General features: G+C 51.3%; 2 protein-coding genes across 2 annotated transcripts; one reads left to right on the top strand and one right to left on the bottom strand.

Annotated features, from left to right (window-relative positions):
* Positions 1 to 5,807: 5,807 nt before the first annotated feature.
* On the top strand, positions 5,808 to 8,552 carry LOC115609267 (toll-like receptor 2). Its single transcript, XM_030489233.1, has one exon. The coding sequence runs from the start codon at positions 5,871 to 5,873 to the stop codon at positions 8,490 to 8,492; it is 2,622 nt and encodes an 873-aa protein (XP_030345093.1). The 5' UTR covers positions 5,808 to 5,870; the 3' UTR covers positions 8,493 to 8,552.
* Positions 8,553 to 11,004: 2,452 nt separating this feature from the next.
* GPR75 (G protein-coupled receptor 75) lies at positions 11,005 to 14,109 on the bottom strand. Its single transcript, XM_030491190.1, has one exon. It carries the CDS (start codon positions 14,107 to 14,109, stop codon positions 12,499 to 12,501), a length of 1,611 nt encoding a protein of 536 aa, XP_030347050.1. The 3' UTR covers positions 11,005 to 12,498.
* Positions 14,110 to 15,435: the final 1,326 nt, after the last annotated feature.

Genomic DNA, 15,435 nt, shown 5'->3' with positions numbered 1-15,435 from the left:
GCTCCTGATGCTACCCTCATTTCTGCCAGCTTAACAATGTGACAGTGGAAACTGGCAAAGGGGGAAGAGTCTTCTAACCATAGCTTTTGACCCTGGAAGAGGCTTCTATACAGATTTCCCCCCCCCACAATCTTCTTGTCAAGCATTGGATAAGTAAGCAAAAAGTTATATAAGTTTTAATCCTGTTTTTTAGCCAGCAGCTTTAGTAAAGAGATGACGTTAAAAGCCATCTTCTCCAGGCTTCAGCTCTTTAACTTGGTTTCCCTCAAACTCTTTGCCTTGCCTGACCAGCCACCTGCACCAACCTTCCCACGAAGCCTCCAGCAGCAAGGGGTATGAATGCGGGCCCTGGACTGACCACACTTTTTGGCTTTGGCCACACTCAAGTGACTTGCCCAGCTTTGGGACGGGCTCCCCACCACGCTGCCTACTCAGGTGAGCACAGCAGCAGCACCGTCACCCTCAGCTCCTTCACCCCAGCTCTGCGCTGCCACAGGACGCAGAGGTACGGTGTGGGCTGGTGTCAACTTCCCCTGCACCCATCCGGCTCGGTCATATTAAAGGGAAGAGAAGCCACAACACGCTGAAGCTCCCTGTGCACCCTCAGCTGAGGTGATCAGAGCAGAGGAAGAGATCAGAATAGTTCTTGTGCAGTGTAAGGAATCCCACTCCCGGTGCAGGAGGGAAGTCCCCAGTGACAAGGGGAAGCACAACCTCTGACTAAGCGGCCACAGCACCTCAATGTGCTGCTAATGCCAACTTCTGACGTTTTATGAGCAACCCACACTGCTGCCAAGCCATGGAATGTGGATCCACCTCCGTATTCCTCAGCCTCTACTTCCCCTTGCACAGGAAGCAACACAGAATCATAGAATGGTTTGGGTTGAAGGGACCTTAAACTCACCCAGTCCCAACCCCCTGCCACGGGCAGGGACACCTTCCACTAGAGCAGGTTGCTCCAAGCCCCTGTGTCCAACCTGGCCTTGAACACTGCCAGGGATGGGGCAGCCACAGCTTCTCTGGGAAAAGTCTGTGCCAGCGCCTCAGCACCCTCACAGGGAAGAGCTTCTGCCTCAGAGCTCATCTCAATCTCCCCTCTGGCAGGTTAAAGCCATTCCCCTTGGCCTGTCCCTACAGGCCCTTGCCCAAAGCCCCTCTCCAGGTTTCTTATAAGCCCCCTTTAACATGCTTATGATGTTCCTACCCTGTGTCTGAGCTACCCACAAGCATACAAATCCACAGTGATCAACCACATGCTTTTCTCTTCCACCCTCTCCCATCCCTCCCCATCCAACAGCTGATTTGGGAGAGAACCACTGAGGCAGAGGTGAGGGGAGACACACACAAAAACCCACAGGGCACAACAGCCCATAGTTGATACTGCTTGAAGGAATTCATTCCAACATCATTTTATGTTCTAACACATTCAAATACAGAAGAAATGTACAACTGAGAGTAACTCCCTGCTTCAACCCTCTCCCAGGCAAGCCCCGACGTGCAGGAAGCTGTCAGTACCAAAACCAGGGAAAACCAAGCGTCTCCCAGTATGTGGAAAGCACAGAGCAGGACTGGAGGGCTGCAGGTCTTTGTGCTTGGGTTTAAGCCTGCGATGAGCTGCAGGTTGGCTTCCCAGCCTCAGAGATAGCATCGTTTCCATGCTCATTTAAACACCAGCAACATGGGAGATGATGTGAGAGGCAGACAGCAAACTCACAGTGATGGTACCGATTATCATCTGCAATTAGTCATGGAAACGACATCAAATGAAAGTGGGAAAGTGAAACATGCTGCTTATCTATTTACCTCGATTAGAAGGGTTCCAACAATGAGCTGGTTTAAGATCCTGAAGCACAGGAAGAACAAACATCAGTTACAAGCACTTAAACCCCCCAGCTCATCTGCACAGGAAGGCTTAGAACTCACCTGTGGGCTCCTCCAACACAACCCAAAGCAGCATAAATGGGACTGAATATAGAATCATAGAATCATAGAACAGTTAGGGTTGGAAAGGACCTTAAAATCATCTAGTTCCAACCCCCTGCCATGGGCAGGGGCACCTCACACTAAACCATGTCACCCAAGGCTCTGTCCAACCTGGCCTTGAACACCGCGAGGGATGGAGCATCCACAACTTCCTTGGGCAACCCATTCCAGCACCTCAGCACCCTCACAGTAAAGAACTTCTTCCTTCAGACACTGGAAGCTGCTCTGAGGTCTCCACGCAGCTTCTCTTCTCCAGGCTGAACAGCCCCAACTTTCTCAGCCTGTCTCCATACGGGAGGTGCTCCAGCCCCTGATCATCCTCATGGCCTCCTCTGGACTTGCTCCAACAGCTCCACGTCCTTCTTATGTTGAGGACACCAGAACTGTACACAGTACTCCAAGTGAGGTCTCATGAGAGCAGAGTAGAGGGGCTTGATCACCTCCTTCGACCTGCTGGTCACGCTTCTTTTGGTGCAGCCCAGGATATGGTTGGTTTCTGGGCTGCAAGCGCACACTGAAGCCGGCTCATGTTTAAGCTTCTCATCAACCAACACCCCCAAGTCCTTCTCCACAGGGCTGCTCTGAATCTCTTCTCCGCCCAACCTGTAGCAGTGCCTGGGGTTGGATTTGATATCCAAAAATGAAATCAGAGTGTTCTGTAGATCAGAGTCCCGTTGTTATTGCCAGGTCTTTACTTGCATTTCTACTCAGCCACTGCTCTAATACTGCAGCTGTAGAGTCCACACAACAGGGATCCCTTCCAGAGCTCACATTTAACCGTGATTTTAACTCACAGATTATTAACTAGCTGCAAGAATGGATCAAAAAGAACAGAGGACACTCGTGCAAGACACCAGCACGGCTGATGGATGTGGCTGAGAGGAGGCAGGGGCTCGATATGAGAGGTGAGACCATCCCTGGGGAGTTTCTCTTAGCTGAAACAGTGAAATAAGATCATAGAATGGTTTGGGTTGGAAGGGACCTTAAAGCTCCTCCAGCTCCAAGCCCCTGCCACGGGCAGGGACACCTTCCACTAGAGCGGGTTGCTCCAAGCTCCTGTGTCCAACCTGGCCTTGAACACTGCCAGGGATGGGGCATGACCAGTCACAGAAAGGTATTCTCAAGTGGTAGGGAAATTCAGGGTGTTATTCGCTCCCCCTCTGCAGAGGCAGAGATCTCCTGGTCATGAACACTGTATAGATATACAGATGTGACCTACAGTTTTCATTCAGCATTCAAATCTAAGCCCACCTGAAGAAGAGAAGCTCCTTTGAGTTCTGGGCTCCTGAAGGCTGGTGCTCATCCCCTCTAGACTGGAGCAGGTCCAGCTCTCCTCCCTTAATTACATTTCCAGACCTCCCAAAACATATCCCCTGCAGAGGGACAGTGCACGAGAGGAACAGAACAAGATTCAGGAATGAAATCTCCTTTTTGAGTCCTTGTGGAGAACCACAACCCCACATTGGCTCTGCTCCCAGCCACACTGTGTCCTTTCCCTGCTCGTTCACATGGACCTTCCTCTTCCTCCACAATCCCTAAGTAAGAGATTGCCTTCAAAAACCAGGAGAATAAATGAATACACAGCACACATGCTGGAGGAAGCAAATGCTGGAATGATGCCATGTCAGTGGAATAACCATCCTTATACTGAAAATGGTCTTTTCCACTTTGCCACTTCCAGCCGTTATCTACTCTCACAACCAGCTGAAGATGTGGTCTGAGGGGCCCTGTGCACCTTTCCAAAGGGGAATTCCAGGTTTCAGGAACAGGAGGCTATATTTAGGAAGGAAGGAAGCCTCACTGGGGAGGAATGGCTGTCTGCAGGGACACCCCCAACTCAAACAGGTTCAATAATCTTTCCTGACGGGTTCAAGAAGCTCTTAATTTCCTGTGTCTGCTACTAAAGCAAGTCAGGATCTGCCTGAAGAACAGGGAGACTTCAGGGCAATTCCCAGAACCTGCCAGGGCAGGAAAGTGCCTGGTGAGACTAGAAAGGGAGCACAAACAACCTTGGGGTTTTCCAGCCCCCCTGGACTGGTCGGGGCGAGCCTCTGGGCTACTGCAAGAGTTTCCAGTCACTGGTGGTTACAACAGAGTGGAAAAACAACACCAACAAACATCCAATAGCGGAAGAAGCGGAGGCTGACAGAGCTCTGTTTGTGCAATCTGTTGTGTCCCCTCCTGCTGCCTCCCCGATCGGATGCGCTGCAAACAGAGAGCAGAGCTTTCAAGGCAGCTCTACAGACACTGAGAAAATCTCCTGTTAGTTCTTTCCCTAAGTTAAAGCACACAAAAAGGACCGTTTCTCACTTTGCAGCAGCACTTCTGGCACACAAGAGCTTGTATTCACATATAGCAGAGCCCAATATGAAACCTCCCTTCATCTTGGGAAACACACCCCACAGAACACAGCAGTAAATGTTTTATAACCCTGTGCTCACACTTGGTGCTTCCAGACCTTCCCAGCGATGCTCTGGCAGGAGCTAAGCCAGCAGGTATCTGTGACCAGGTATCAGCACCAAGCATTAAACACCACTCACAGCACCAAGCATTAAAACAAGCAACTTCCACATCCAGTTTCCCCTTGGGCAGTGGCTGAGCAGCTGCTGGTACCACACGATGGGGAAAGCTTCATGGGTTGCACTGGGAGAAGCATCTCCTGTGCAAACCTCCTCCCCCAGCCCCACAGGGGCAGTGGGGCTGAAGATTCCGGTTGTCCCAGAGGGCTGGGCAGTTCCCAGCCCGCCCCATTCCCCTCCCAGTGCTACAAAAGGCAGCAGCAGGTACTGGTGGAGAAGCAGCACTGAGGACAGTGAGTAAAAGGTAAGAGGGATGCGGAGGGTGGCTGGAAGTGCAAGTGAGCGGTGAGCTGCCCTCCAGCCTTAAATCTGCCCAGCTTTTAACACCCCGGGGGGTTCCTTACCCCTGTGGTGCACTGGCTGCACGTTGCAGGTTATTCCTGATCCATGCAAGGGATGCAGGGTGGTCTGCTTGGGTCCTGTTGGCAGGGGACAGAGCTGGAATGTCATTGGGGTCCCTTCTCTTCAGTTCAACTCGATGGTCCTAGTCTGGAGGGCAGCAAACGAGATGATGGTAACACCAGGTTCCTCACCTGAAGGTCTGCACCCACATTTTTGGGTCATAAATACAAGACATGGACTGAGATTAGTGATAGACAGAGAAGGGCAGGAGAGGAGCCGGGCAGTGCTGCTCCAGGCAATGGGAAGTGTCTGAAGAAGGATGTTCAGCAGTGAGTGAGCTTTCCTGGCAGCAGGCTGCCCCACCAATGCCTCCAATAGCCTACCTCAAAGCAAACTTACTGTTTCCCTTATCCTACAGGTAAGGCTAAATAGATGGTCACAGTGGCAGAGAGCAAACCACCAAGGGGATGGGGTCACAAGACAACACGTGGTCACGCTGTTACATGTGGCTTCCCATCATGTTACTCTTGAACAGGCACTGAGGTGGCTGAGCAGGTTTTGGAGGGGTCAGAGGTACCTGGTGTGGTTGTGGAGACCTAAAACCCAGGTCCCAGCAGCTGTTACAACAGTGCATGTGAGATGACACAACAGAGAGATGCTATTGCAGAGGCTGCTCACTGCCTGCCTGGGAGGGGGGAAGGCAAGAAGAGAAGGAAGAAATCATTCAGAGTTTATCTACAACGGTCTGAAATGAATAGTGCTCTCCTCAAACTGTTCCCCAACCCCATCTTCTAGCATTGCCTCTTGAAAGTAATAATGAACATGTATTTTTTAATGTAGATAAAAAGGGATTCATAGATACAACTCATGAAACAATCTCTGTACTTGCAAGTAAACCAGGGTTAGTTTTTGCAAGGGTATTCATTAACATCGAGCATATTATAATGCTGGATTTTACATTTCAGGATGAGGATCCTTATTGGAAGCCTTCATTTCTACTCAGTTTCTTTCTTACTCAGTGGAGCAAGTGGATTCCTAACTCAGAGAACACCTACAGCCTACACCTTCCCCTTCTACCATTACTCCTACTTGAACCTCTCTTCTATATCAGAAGCAGGAGCTCCCAAAACAGCCAGAGCTCTCAATTTCTCACACAATGCAATAGAAAAGATAACCAAGAGCGACTTGGAAGGTTTTGGCATGTTGCAAGTTCTAGACCTTTCCTACAACCAGATTAAGGACATTGAACCGGGAGCGTTTGAGAGTCTGCTCAGCCTCGCTGCTGTGGATCTGTCGTTCAATGATAAGGAACTTGTTGTGTCGGGTCTCCCACCCCACCTGAAGCTCTCACCCACCACCAAACCCTCAGAGGCTGCTCTGGAGCCTTCTGCACCCACCGAGGAGCTGCTGCATCCATCTGTCCTGCAGGATGTCGGTCCGAGGCTTGGACAAAGCACAGGGAACAAGCTTCAACGAGGAGAAGAAAACGCAACGGGCTCTTCCAGAGGAGGGGAAAATGGAACAGTCTCTCCCACAGCCTCATCGAGGCCCAGTTTCTGTGGAGCACCAATAAATGGGACACTGGATCTGTCAAAGAGCAAACTGTCCAATGAGGAGCTGACGTTAAAGCTGGATCCGGATCTGTGCCAAGCTCAGCTGGATGGTGTTTTGGAGCTTGACATTAGTCACAATGACCTGGAAATGGATCTGCTGTCACTGTTCATCCTATTTCTGCCCATGAAGAACATGCACTCTGTTGATGCCAGTTATAACAAACTGACAATTAACATTCTAGACGTCGAGGCCATCTGCAACTTCCCCTCCGACAAGCTCTGGTTTGTGAATATCAGCAACAACCCCATCAACAGCCTGGACACGCTGTGCCTCCCCACAACCATCAAGGTCATTGATTTGTCCTTCACCAACATAAGCCAAATACCCCAGAATTTTGCTAAGAAGATGTTTAACTTGGAGAACATGTATGTGCAGGGAAACCACTTCATCTACACCGTGCGGCCGGAGCTCACCAACGTGCTGGCAAAGCCTCCCCCTGGATCTGTGCAGATCAACGCCATTTCCTTAGTCAGAAACCAGGCTGGGACCCCCATCGAGAGCCTTCCCAGGAACGTGAAGCACCTCAAGATGTCCAACTGCTCCATTGTGGAACTGCCTGAGTGGTTTGCTGGCACCATGGAAGAACTGTTATACCTGGATCTCAGCAGCAACCGGATTGCTGCGCTTCCCGACTTACCTCCCTCCCTGCAGCACCTCGACATAAGCAGCAGTGATATCAAAGTGACACCCCCTCGTTTTAAATCCATGTCCAACTTAACAGTATTTATCATTCAGAACAATAAAGTTACAGATATGCATCCCGAGTACTTCCCATGGAATCTAACCAAATGTGACATCAGCAAAAACAAGTTGAACCTGTTGCCATTAACGCATGCTCTGGAGAACCTCCAGTATCTTAATGTTTCTGGGAACCTCATCACCAGGCTGGAGGCCACCAGCCGCCTTTCTGCCCTCACTAACCTGGACAGTAGCCACAACCTCATTGCAGAGCTCCCTGATGACTTTGGGGAATCTCTTCCAATGCTGAAATACTTCAATCTATCCGGGAACAAGATCTCCTTTCTGCAGCATGGTGCTCTCCCGGCGTCTCTCATCGAGCTGGACATCAGTGACAACGCCATCACCACCATCGTGGAGGACACTTTTGGCCAGTTAACGCAGTTGAGTGTTTTGACTGTCCAAGGCAAACACTTCTTCTGTAACTGTGACTTGTACTGGTTCGTCAACGTCTACATCCACAACCCCCAGCTCCAGATCCACGGCAAAGGGAGCCTCAGGTGCAGCTTCCCACCAGACAGAAGGGGCTGGCTGGTGGAGAGCAGCCACCTCACGCTCCTGCGCTGCTCCCTGGGCATCCAGCTGGCCATCACAGCCTGTGCTGCCATCCTGGTGGTGCTGGCGTTGACGGGCTTGTGCTGGCGCTTTGATGGGCTGTGGTATGTCAGAATGGGCTGGTACTGGTGCATGGCGAAGAGGAAGCAGTACGAGAAGAGGCCAGAGAACAAACCCTTCGACGCCTTCATCTCATACAGCGAACACGATGCAGCCTGGACCAAAGAGAATCTGCTGGGAAAACTGGAAAAGGATGGGTTCAAGATCTGTTACCACGAGAGGGATTTCAAACCGGGGCATCCCGTTCTCGGGAACATATTTTACTGCATCGAGAACAGCCACAAGGTCATTTTCGTCCTCTCCCCCAGCTTCGTGAGCAGCTGCTGGTGCCAGTACGAGCTGTACTTTGCCGAGCACCGGGTCCTGAATGAAAACCAGGATTCCCTCATCATGATCGTGCTGGAGGACCTCCCGCCCCACAGCGTGCCCCAGAAGTTCAGCAAGCTCAGGAAGCTGCTGAAAAGGAAAACCTACCTCAAGTGGAGCCCCGAGGAGCACAAACAGAGGATGTTCTGGCGCCAGCTGGAGGCTGTCTTAAAGACAACCAACGAGCCGCTGCTGAGAGCGGAGAACGGACCCGCTCAGGATGTGTATGAGATGGAAGAATACACGGAGGTGTAAAGGTTGTGTACGGAGGGGCTGTGCTCAAATAAAAGCGTTTCTGTGCTCACCTCCTGCAAAGGTGCTGTGTCACAGGGGGGTTGTATCAGATCAGTCCCAGGACAGGTTCCTAGTGGGTTTGTAGCACGTGTTATTCCATCTCATAAAAGAATCTGTTAACAAAGGGCTGAGGCCCGAGCACTGCCAAACAGCCTTTTCTTCCTGGGTGCTTGATTGTCTCCAGCTATTTCCAACATTTCTTGAAATGCTTTGGGTGTCACCTGGAAGGGAAGACAGCTCGAGTCACACCACATCCAAGGGTAAGGTTGATAGAATCATAGAATCACAGACTGGTTTGGGTTGAAGGGACCTTAAAGCTCATCCAGCTCCAACCCCCTGCCACGGGCAGGGACACCTTCCACTAGAGCAGGTTGCTCCAAGCCCCTGTGTCCAACCTGGCTTTCAAAGCTAATGAAGAATCAGGCTGCCTTCCCTCCCACCCCTCCAGAGCGTAATCTGAAAGGTTTTTCTTGTAGGTTCTTACAAAATCTTGACCTCTCTCTGTCTCCTGCTTTGTATTTCCTCCTGTTTCTCTTTATTGCTTCCTCACACTTGGATATCTCCAAAATAATGATATATTTGGAACAATCAGACGTAGAAATACACACTTAAACCTGGATCTTGGTTGTAGTCGAGACTCTCGGTTCTGGTACAGCCCGAGATGGGAACACACACCCTGTACACGTGAAAACCACAAACCACTACAGCACAAGGTTAACAGCTTCTTTCTGTGGTTTAGAGTGAGAAAAGATTTACTTAATGTAGCCATCTGAGAGATGCAAACCCAGACTGCTGCACCACTTGGTTCAAGCAACTGGTGGAGGAGATGGGACTTTAAAGTCTTTTATCGTTACAGATTAACATATAAAACCAGACAATCACCAAAGAGGCAGCTCAACGTGTCAGTCTCTGCTGTTAAATAATGGTGTGAGCTTTAAGTGCTGCTGTCAGAAACCTCTAAAGGACAAGCAAGAAAGTTTGTGTATTATTATTTAGACTTAATAAAGTTTCACTTGACACAATCACCCCGAGTCCAGCCCTTGTCATCACCTACTGCCACTTAATAATTGTATTTATTGTATTTGAAAGAACTAGGACCAATTGAGCTGATCTCATTTTCACATTCAAGGAAAACCAACAGACTGTGATGGGAAATAAATACAAGGTGAGAGCAGATCATTGAGCACAGCACAGACCTGGATTCACTCGTGAGTGAACCCAAAGGACTTCCCAGCAGCAATCACAGACCTGGGAATGCAGAATGGGATGGGACAGCATGTTTGGACTCTGAAACTGAATTAGCTCTGTACATACAGGCATTAAGTAACTAAGAACAGCATAAGTGTTGGATTTCCCACCTTTCACATCCACAGATGCTTTCTTCTTGTGTAAGGGACTGCACTACTACAGACATACTCTTCCCAAACCATTCAGTATTCACACACTTGGACTGCTTACTCTTACCTCTCTTCATATTCATCCTCCACTTCCTTCATCCAGAGCTCTCTTGCTTCTCCTCACAGTTAGGTTGCTGCTTCTTGAACCTCACAGTCGGGCTTCACTGGTCCTGTGCTCAGCAGAGGAGGGTTCTGACAGAAGGGGGCTAAAGGAATAGTTACACTCTAGAAGAGTCAAACCCAGCTATTTTATCCTATAATAACTGAATCATGATTCAAAGAAATTGTACCTATTTTCAAACTCCAATCTCTATTTATGACACCCACAAACCTCCCCCAAAAACAGTTACTTAGTACAACTGACACCTCTGATTTCTTCCTACTGCAGACTAAAAGGTGTTGCACTTCCCTACCTGATGCTATCAGCATATTAACACATTGGTTGCATTAAGGATACAACTGGCAGCAGTGATAACAGAAGAGCAGGATTACAAAGTGTTCTGAAGGGACTTTTTGTCCCTTCAAGTTCTTTTGTCTCAATGACACATCACATAAGGGCAATTAAACCTCCTCTTATCCCGCAGCTGCACCTTCTTGCTTTACTCCCACATGAACACTCAGTGCAAATCACTTTATGAATAAGGTGTGAGGGATTTAACCTTCAATTGTGTGACGAAGCTTGTGTGATCCCACGAGCGCAGTGGGAGTCGTATGTACAAGCAGCAAACCCCAAACCTGCTTCATGTTAAAACCAGCCTTAACGCCCATCTTCAGCTCCAAGTACAGACAGGACCCCATCCAGCAACCACTTTTGGGGTCCTGCCCTGGACTCCTTGTGATCTGAAATTGAAATTGCTGCTGAGAACATACAGCTTGAGACAAAGAGACAGGACCTCACATATTTTATCCCTCTGAATTAGTACCCTTTGTACTAAAGAGAAATGCCAAGTGAGAAAAACCAAGCAAGACAGATCTTTTAGTTATCTTTTATAATCACCGTAGAAAGAACTGTGTTATTTGTTTATAGAGAAAAATATCTGGGCAGAGACTTATGGAAATAATCTCCATTGTGCATATGTATTAGAAAGTTGTTCACATCCATTTTATTGCAAGAAGAAAGCTGTCTTGAATTATTCAAAACTCATTAAAATCCAGAGTGTTACCAAAGGACAGAGTTCATAACGCAACTGTCTTCCAAGGAACCCTTGAAAGCAGTTTAGTAACAAAGAGCCTGAACCCGTGACGACTCACACATGGCAATGGGGTTTGTTTCTTTCCATCACTGAAATGTGGCATTTTCCTACACCGAGGCACCAGAGTCTGTGGCACGATTAGTTTGGTGATACTAAGGCTCAGATCAAGTCCATAGAAGTCGAAAGGTGAATATTTGGCCACTTAAAGCAGTAACTATCAGGAATTTCAATGCCTCCGAACCATTCAGTTTCCCAAGGAATTCCCACCACAAGTGACACAACACAAACGGTTGGGTTTATAAAAAATACGGAAGTAACCTTATTTGCTCACTGTGTAGATGGAGTCTGTAGGTAGGTGGATTGTTCATCTTTAAATCAAAGTGACGTTAGACTTAAGAAAACCTTAACGATTCGTAGCTGTCCTGTGGTCATTCTGGTTCTAAAACGTTAGTGGAGGTGTCAGTTCTACCTGTCAGGAATATCACAGCCAAATCCCCCCAATTCCTGCTTTTACACACAAAAACTCCAGCCAGCAGCACTGCTGTCTGCATCACAGCTTATGGATTAGGACATTCCAGAGGTGACCGCGTTACTCGCAGTGTATCAGCACTATAATATTGCAATATTCATCTTTATCCTCACGTAAATCCCATCATTAGGTATTGCACAGATATTTCTACTGGATGTAAAATACTTCTCCAAATAGCTTATTTTGGGGTGCATAATGCCACCCAGCCTTAAAATAAATGTACATCAGATATTAATACATATTCTTCAGAGGCTTGTTACAGTGTGACCAACCTCCAAAGTCCCTCCTCAGTGGCAATGTAACACTGGTTGTAAAATGCCTTGTCCTGCTTTAGGAAGCCAGGACTGAAATCCTGAACTTCAGATGAAGTTCATGGAATTCTGCCATTCACCTCAAAGGAACCAGGATTTCACCCTGAATTGAAAGGCCTTTTGTTATTACTGACGCTTGCTACAAAACACCAACCATTCCTTCAACCTCCTGCAATGGGAAGAGTTTAAACTCGAGTATCATAAATACCAAACATCCTCTCAGCTCTTCCTTTATGAAAATAGGCCAAGTTTGCAATTTAAGGGGTAATACTTGTGGTGCAGCCTCAGGCTGTTCTCTGAGACACTCTGCCTCATGCTGCAGAGCATCACGTAGTTGTAACTCTTACTCTTTCCTCATTCAGTAACAAACACACCCTCATGTTACAGCTCCAAATACACATCTCAAACACTGCCCTTTTGAAACAAAGAGTCACGGAGCAATATCCCAGCATTCGCTTCAGATGCAAACACTGGATATTAACATTAGTGGTGTTCTCCTTTACCAGCAGCACAGTTCAGCACAATCCCCTTGCCCAGCTACACGGAGGGCACCGGTATGTGCCGGGCCGCCGCGCTGCCGCAGTCCCGGTCGCTGGCGCGGTAGTGCATGGCAATGTAGGACTTGGTGAAGCCGAAGGTGGAGTTCACGGGCTGCAGGCTGTTCGGGGTGCTCACCTCCTGCGAGGGGCTGCTGTTATAGATGCTGTAATAGGGCTCGATCCGGGTGTTCATGGGGGTCGAGCTGCTCTGCGCGTAGTGCTGATGCCCGATGGAAGCCTTGGGGCTCAGCACGCTCTCCTTGGAGTGACTGGGGCCGCATGCTTGGTCCACGAGCTTCTTCTGAGGTTTGGGAGACAGCATGTACGCCGAATTGGTCTCATGGTGCGACGACTTGTTCCTGTTGACTTCCAGGCTGCCTTTGCCCATGGCTCGAAGCCTGGTCTTCTGCTTGCAGCAGAAAAAGACCAGCGCTACGTACTGCAGGCACCAGAGCACTCGCCTCCGCAGCCCCGCGCTGTTGCGGGAGTAGATGAACGGATTCAACCCTGACTTGAAGAAGATGAGGGTGAACCCGCACAGCTCAAACTGGTAGAGAACAAACCCACCGCTGCCCGACAGCGTGTCCTGCACCAGCGAGATGCCCAGCGGAAGGCAGCACACCAGCACCGACAGCACGATCACCACGCACGTCACCACTGCGCGCGAGTCTTTGCCCGTCGCCAGGTTGATGGCGGACGCCTGCAGCCGTGCGGGGCCGAGGTGCGCGGCGTGGCCGTGGCCCTGGTTCCGGTACAGCGCGGGCACGGTGCCCGGCGGCCCCGCGAAGGGCTGTGGCCTGCAGCCGTCCCCGGGCGGGCACCGCCGCACACGTGCGTTGCGCCGCAGCGCCTGCGCGATCATCACGTAGGACACGGACACCACGGCCACGCAGCAGATGAAGTCGGTGACGTAGAGGTAGAGGATGACCTTGCCCTCGCGGCTGGCGAAGCTGGACATGGGCAGGCAGAGGCGGGAGCGGCGCGTTTTGAGGGTGGCGAGCGTGGCCAGCGTGAAGCTGGTGGCCCAGAGCAGCAGCGTGAGCAGCAGCGTGCAGGGGAAGGAGGCGGCGCGGTGCGGCTGCTTGCCCAGCACCATGCGCAGCCGGTGCAGCGCGATGACCGCCACCGTCTTGAGCGACATGATGATGAAGCCGGAGCTGGTGAGGTGGAAGGTGAAGCAGAAGGTGCCGGGGACGCCGCGAGCCGAGTCGAAGAAGAGGACGAAGGCGAACATGGGGGCGGCCACGCCGCAGATGAACAGGTCGCAGAAGGAGAGGTTGAGGATCATGAAGTCGAAGTTGGTGCGGAATTTGCGGAGCGCCGGGTCGAAGAAGGACAGCAGCACGATGAGGTTCCCGTACGAGCCCAGGCAGAAGACGAGCGCCAGCAGCGAGGCGCAGGCCGCCACCGTGGCGCCGTGGGTGCCCCCCCGCAGCTCCGCCGCGCCGCCGCCCGCGCTGCCGTTCCCGCCCAGCGGCAGCAGCGCGGCCGCCGCCGGCTCCTCCTCGCCCGCCGCCGGCAGCCGCCCCGACGCGTTCATCGCCGCCTCTCCGCGGCCCGCACCGCGCCGCCGCCGCCGCCGCCGCTCCCTCAGGGCTGCCCCCGACATGGCGCCGCCCGCCCCGCCATGGCGACCGCTGCTGCCGCCGCTGCGCCCGGGCCCGGCCCCGCCGGCGCCGCCCGACCCGATGCCGCCGCTGCGGCGCTGGAGGGCGGCGTGTGGCTGCGGGGACAGAGCCGCGGCCCCCCCACAGCCCGTCCGCGCCCGCAGCGCGGCTGGAACCACGGAGCGGTTCGTGCTGGAAGGGACCTTAAAGCTCCTCCAGCTCCAACCCCCTGCCACGGGCAGGGACACCTTCCACTAGAGCAGGTTGCTCCAAGCCCCTGTGTCCAACCTGGCCTTGAACACTGCCAGGGATGGGGCAGCCACAGCTTCTCTGGGAAAAGTCTGTGCCAGCATCTCAGCACCCTCCCAGGGAAGAGCTTCTGCCTCAGAGCTCATCTCAATCTCCCCTCGGGCAGGTTAAAGCCATTCCCCTTGGCCTGTCCCTCCATCCCTTGTCCAAAGCCCCTCTCCAGGTTTCCTGGCGCCCCTTTAGGCACTGGAGCTGCTCTAAGATGACCTATGTGTGTTTGACATACCCTAGTTAACGTATCAGGTGCTGCAGGTACCCCCTGGGCTTCCTGAACTGCCTCTGAGGCTGCCCTGGCACCTCCAGCAACAGAGACGTTGGTTTTGAGCTGTTCCTTCCTATGGCTTCCACCACCTCTCTGCCCATTAACTTCCATCGTATGTCAAAGTGACCCAGAGCCTGTCTGGCCTCACACAGAAGCACCATCAGGAGCTCTTCCTCCTCCCTGGGGCACCCACTGCACCAGCCAAGGGATGGGCAGGGACATGGATGGGGCTTACCCTGAAGAGAAGTCACAGGCTCACAGACTGGTTTGGGTTGGAAAGGACCTTAAGATCGTCCAGTTCCAGACCCCTGCAGATCAGGTAGCACAGGGCAGCAGGAGGCTTTGCTCCAGGTTGTGTCACAGCCACGTCTGTACCAGGACACAAAGTCCACAGCTGGGCACTTGAGGCTTTGAGGTCCCTCAATGGGGACTTAACCCCAACAGGACACCAGCCCCACACCACAACCTGTGGGCTGTCAAAGCACAAGGCAGGGTTTGCACACCACGTCTGCCCCTACTTTCCTGCATTGCGTTCCTGAGCTGCACAGCAGGGTAGAGATGCTCTTTGGGTTTCCTTGTGTGCCCAGATGCACAGTATCAAGGCAAAGGATCTTCTGTATTCCTGGGGGAAATAAATCAGTGTTATTTCTTTACCTGTTTACTGCCAACTACCACTATCATAAAAGGCATTTGCCACTTACAGTGATGGAGAGCATTGGATGTCTGGGTACTTCAAGGGATCGTTTTGAACTACTTA

Source organism: Strigops habroptila, chromosome 6, assembly GCF_004027225.2.
Source record: "Strigops habroptila isolate Jane chromosome 6, bStrHab1.2.pri, whole genome shotgun sequence".
NCBI lineage: Eukaryota > Metazoa > Chordata > Aves > Psittaciformes > Psittacidae > Strigops > Strigops habroptila.
The sequence above is the reverse complement of the archived record's forward strand: the minus strand, read 5'-3'. Positions and strand labels throughout refer to the sequence as shown.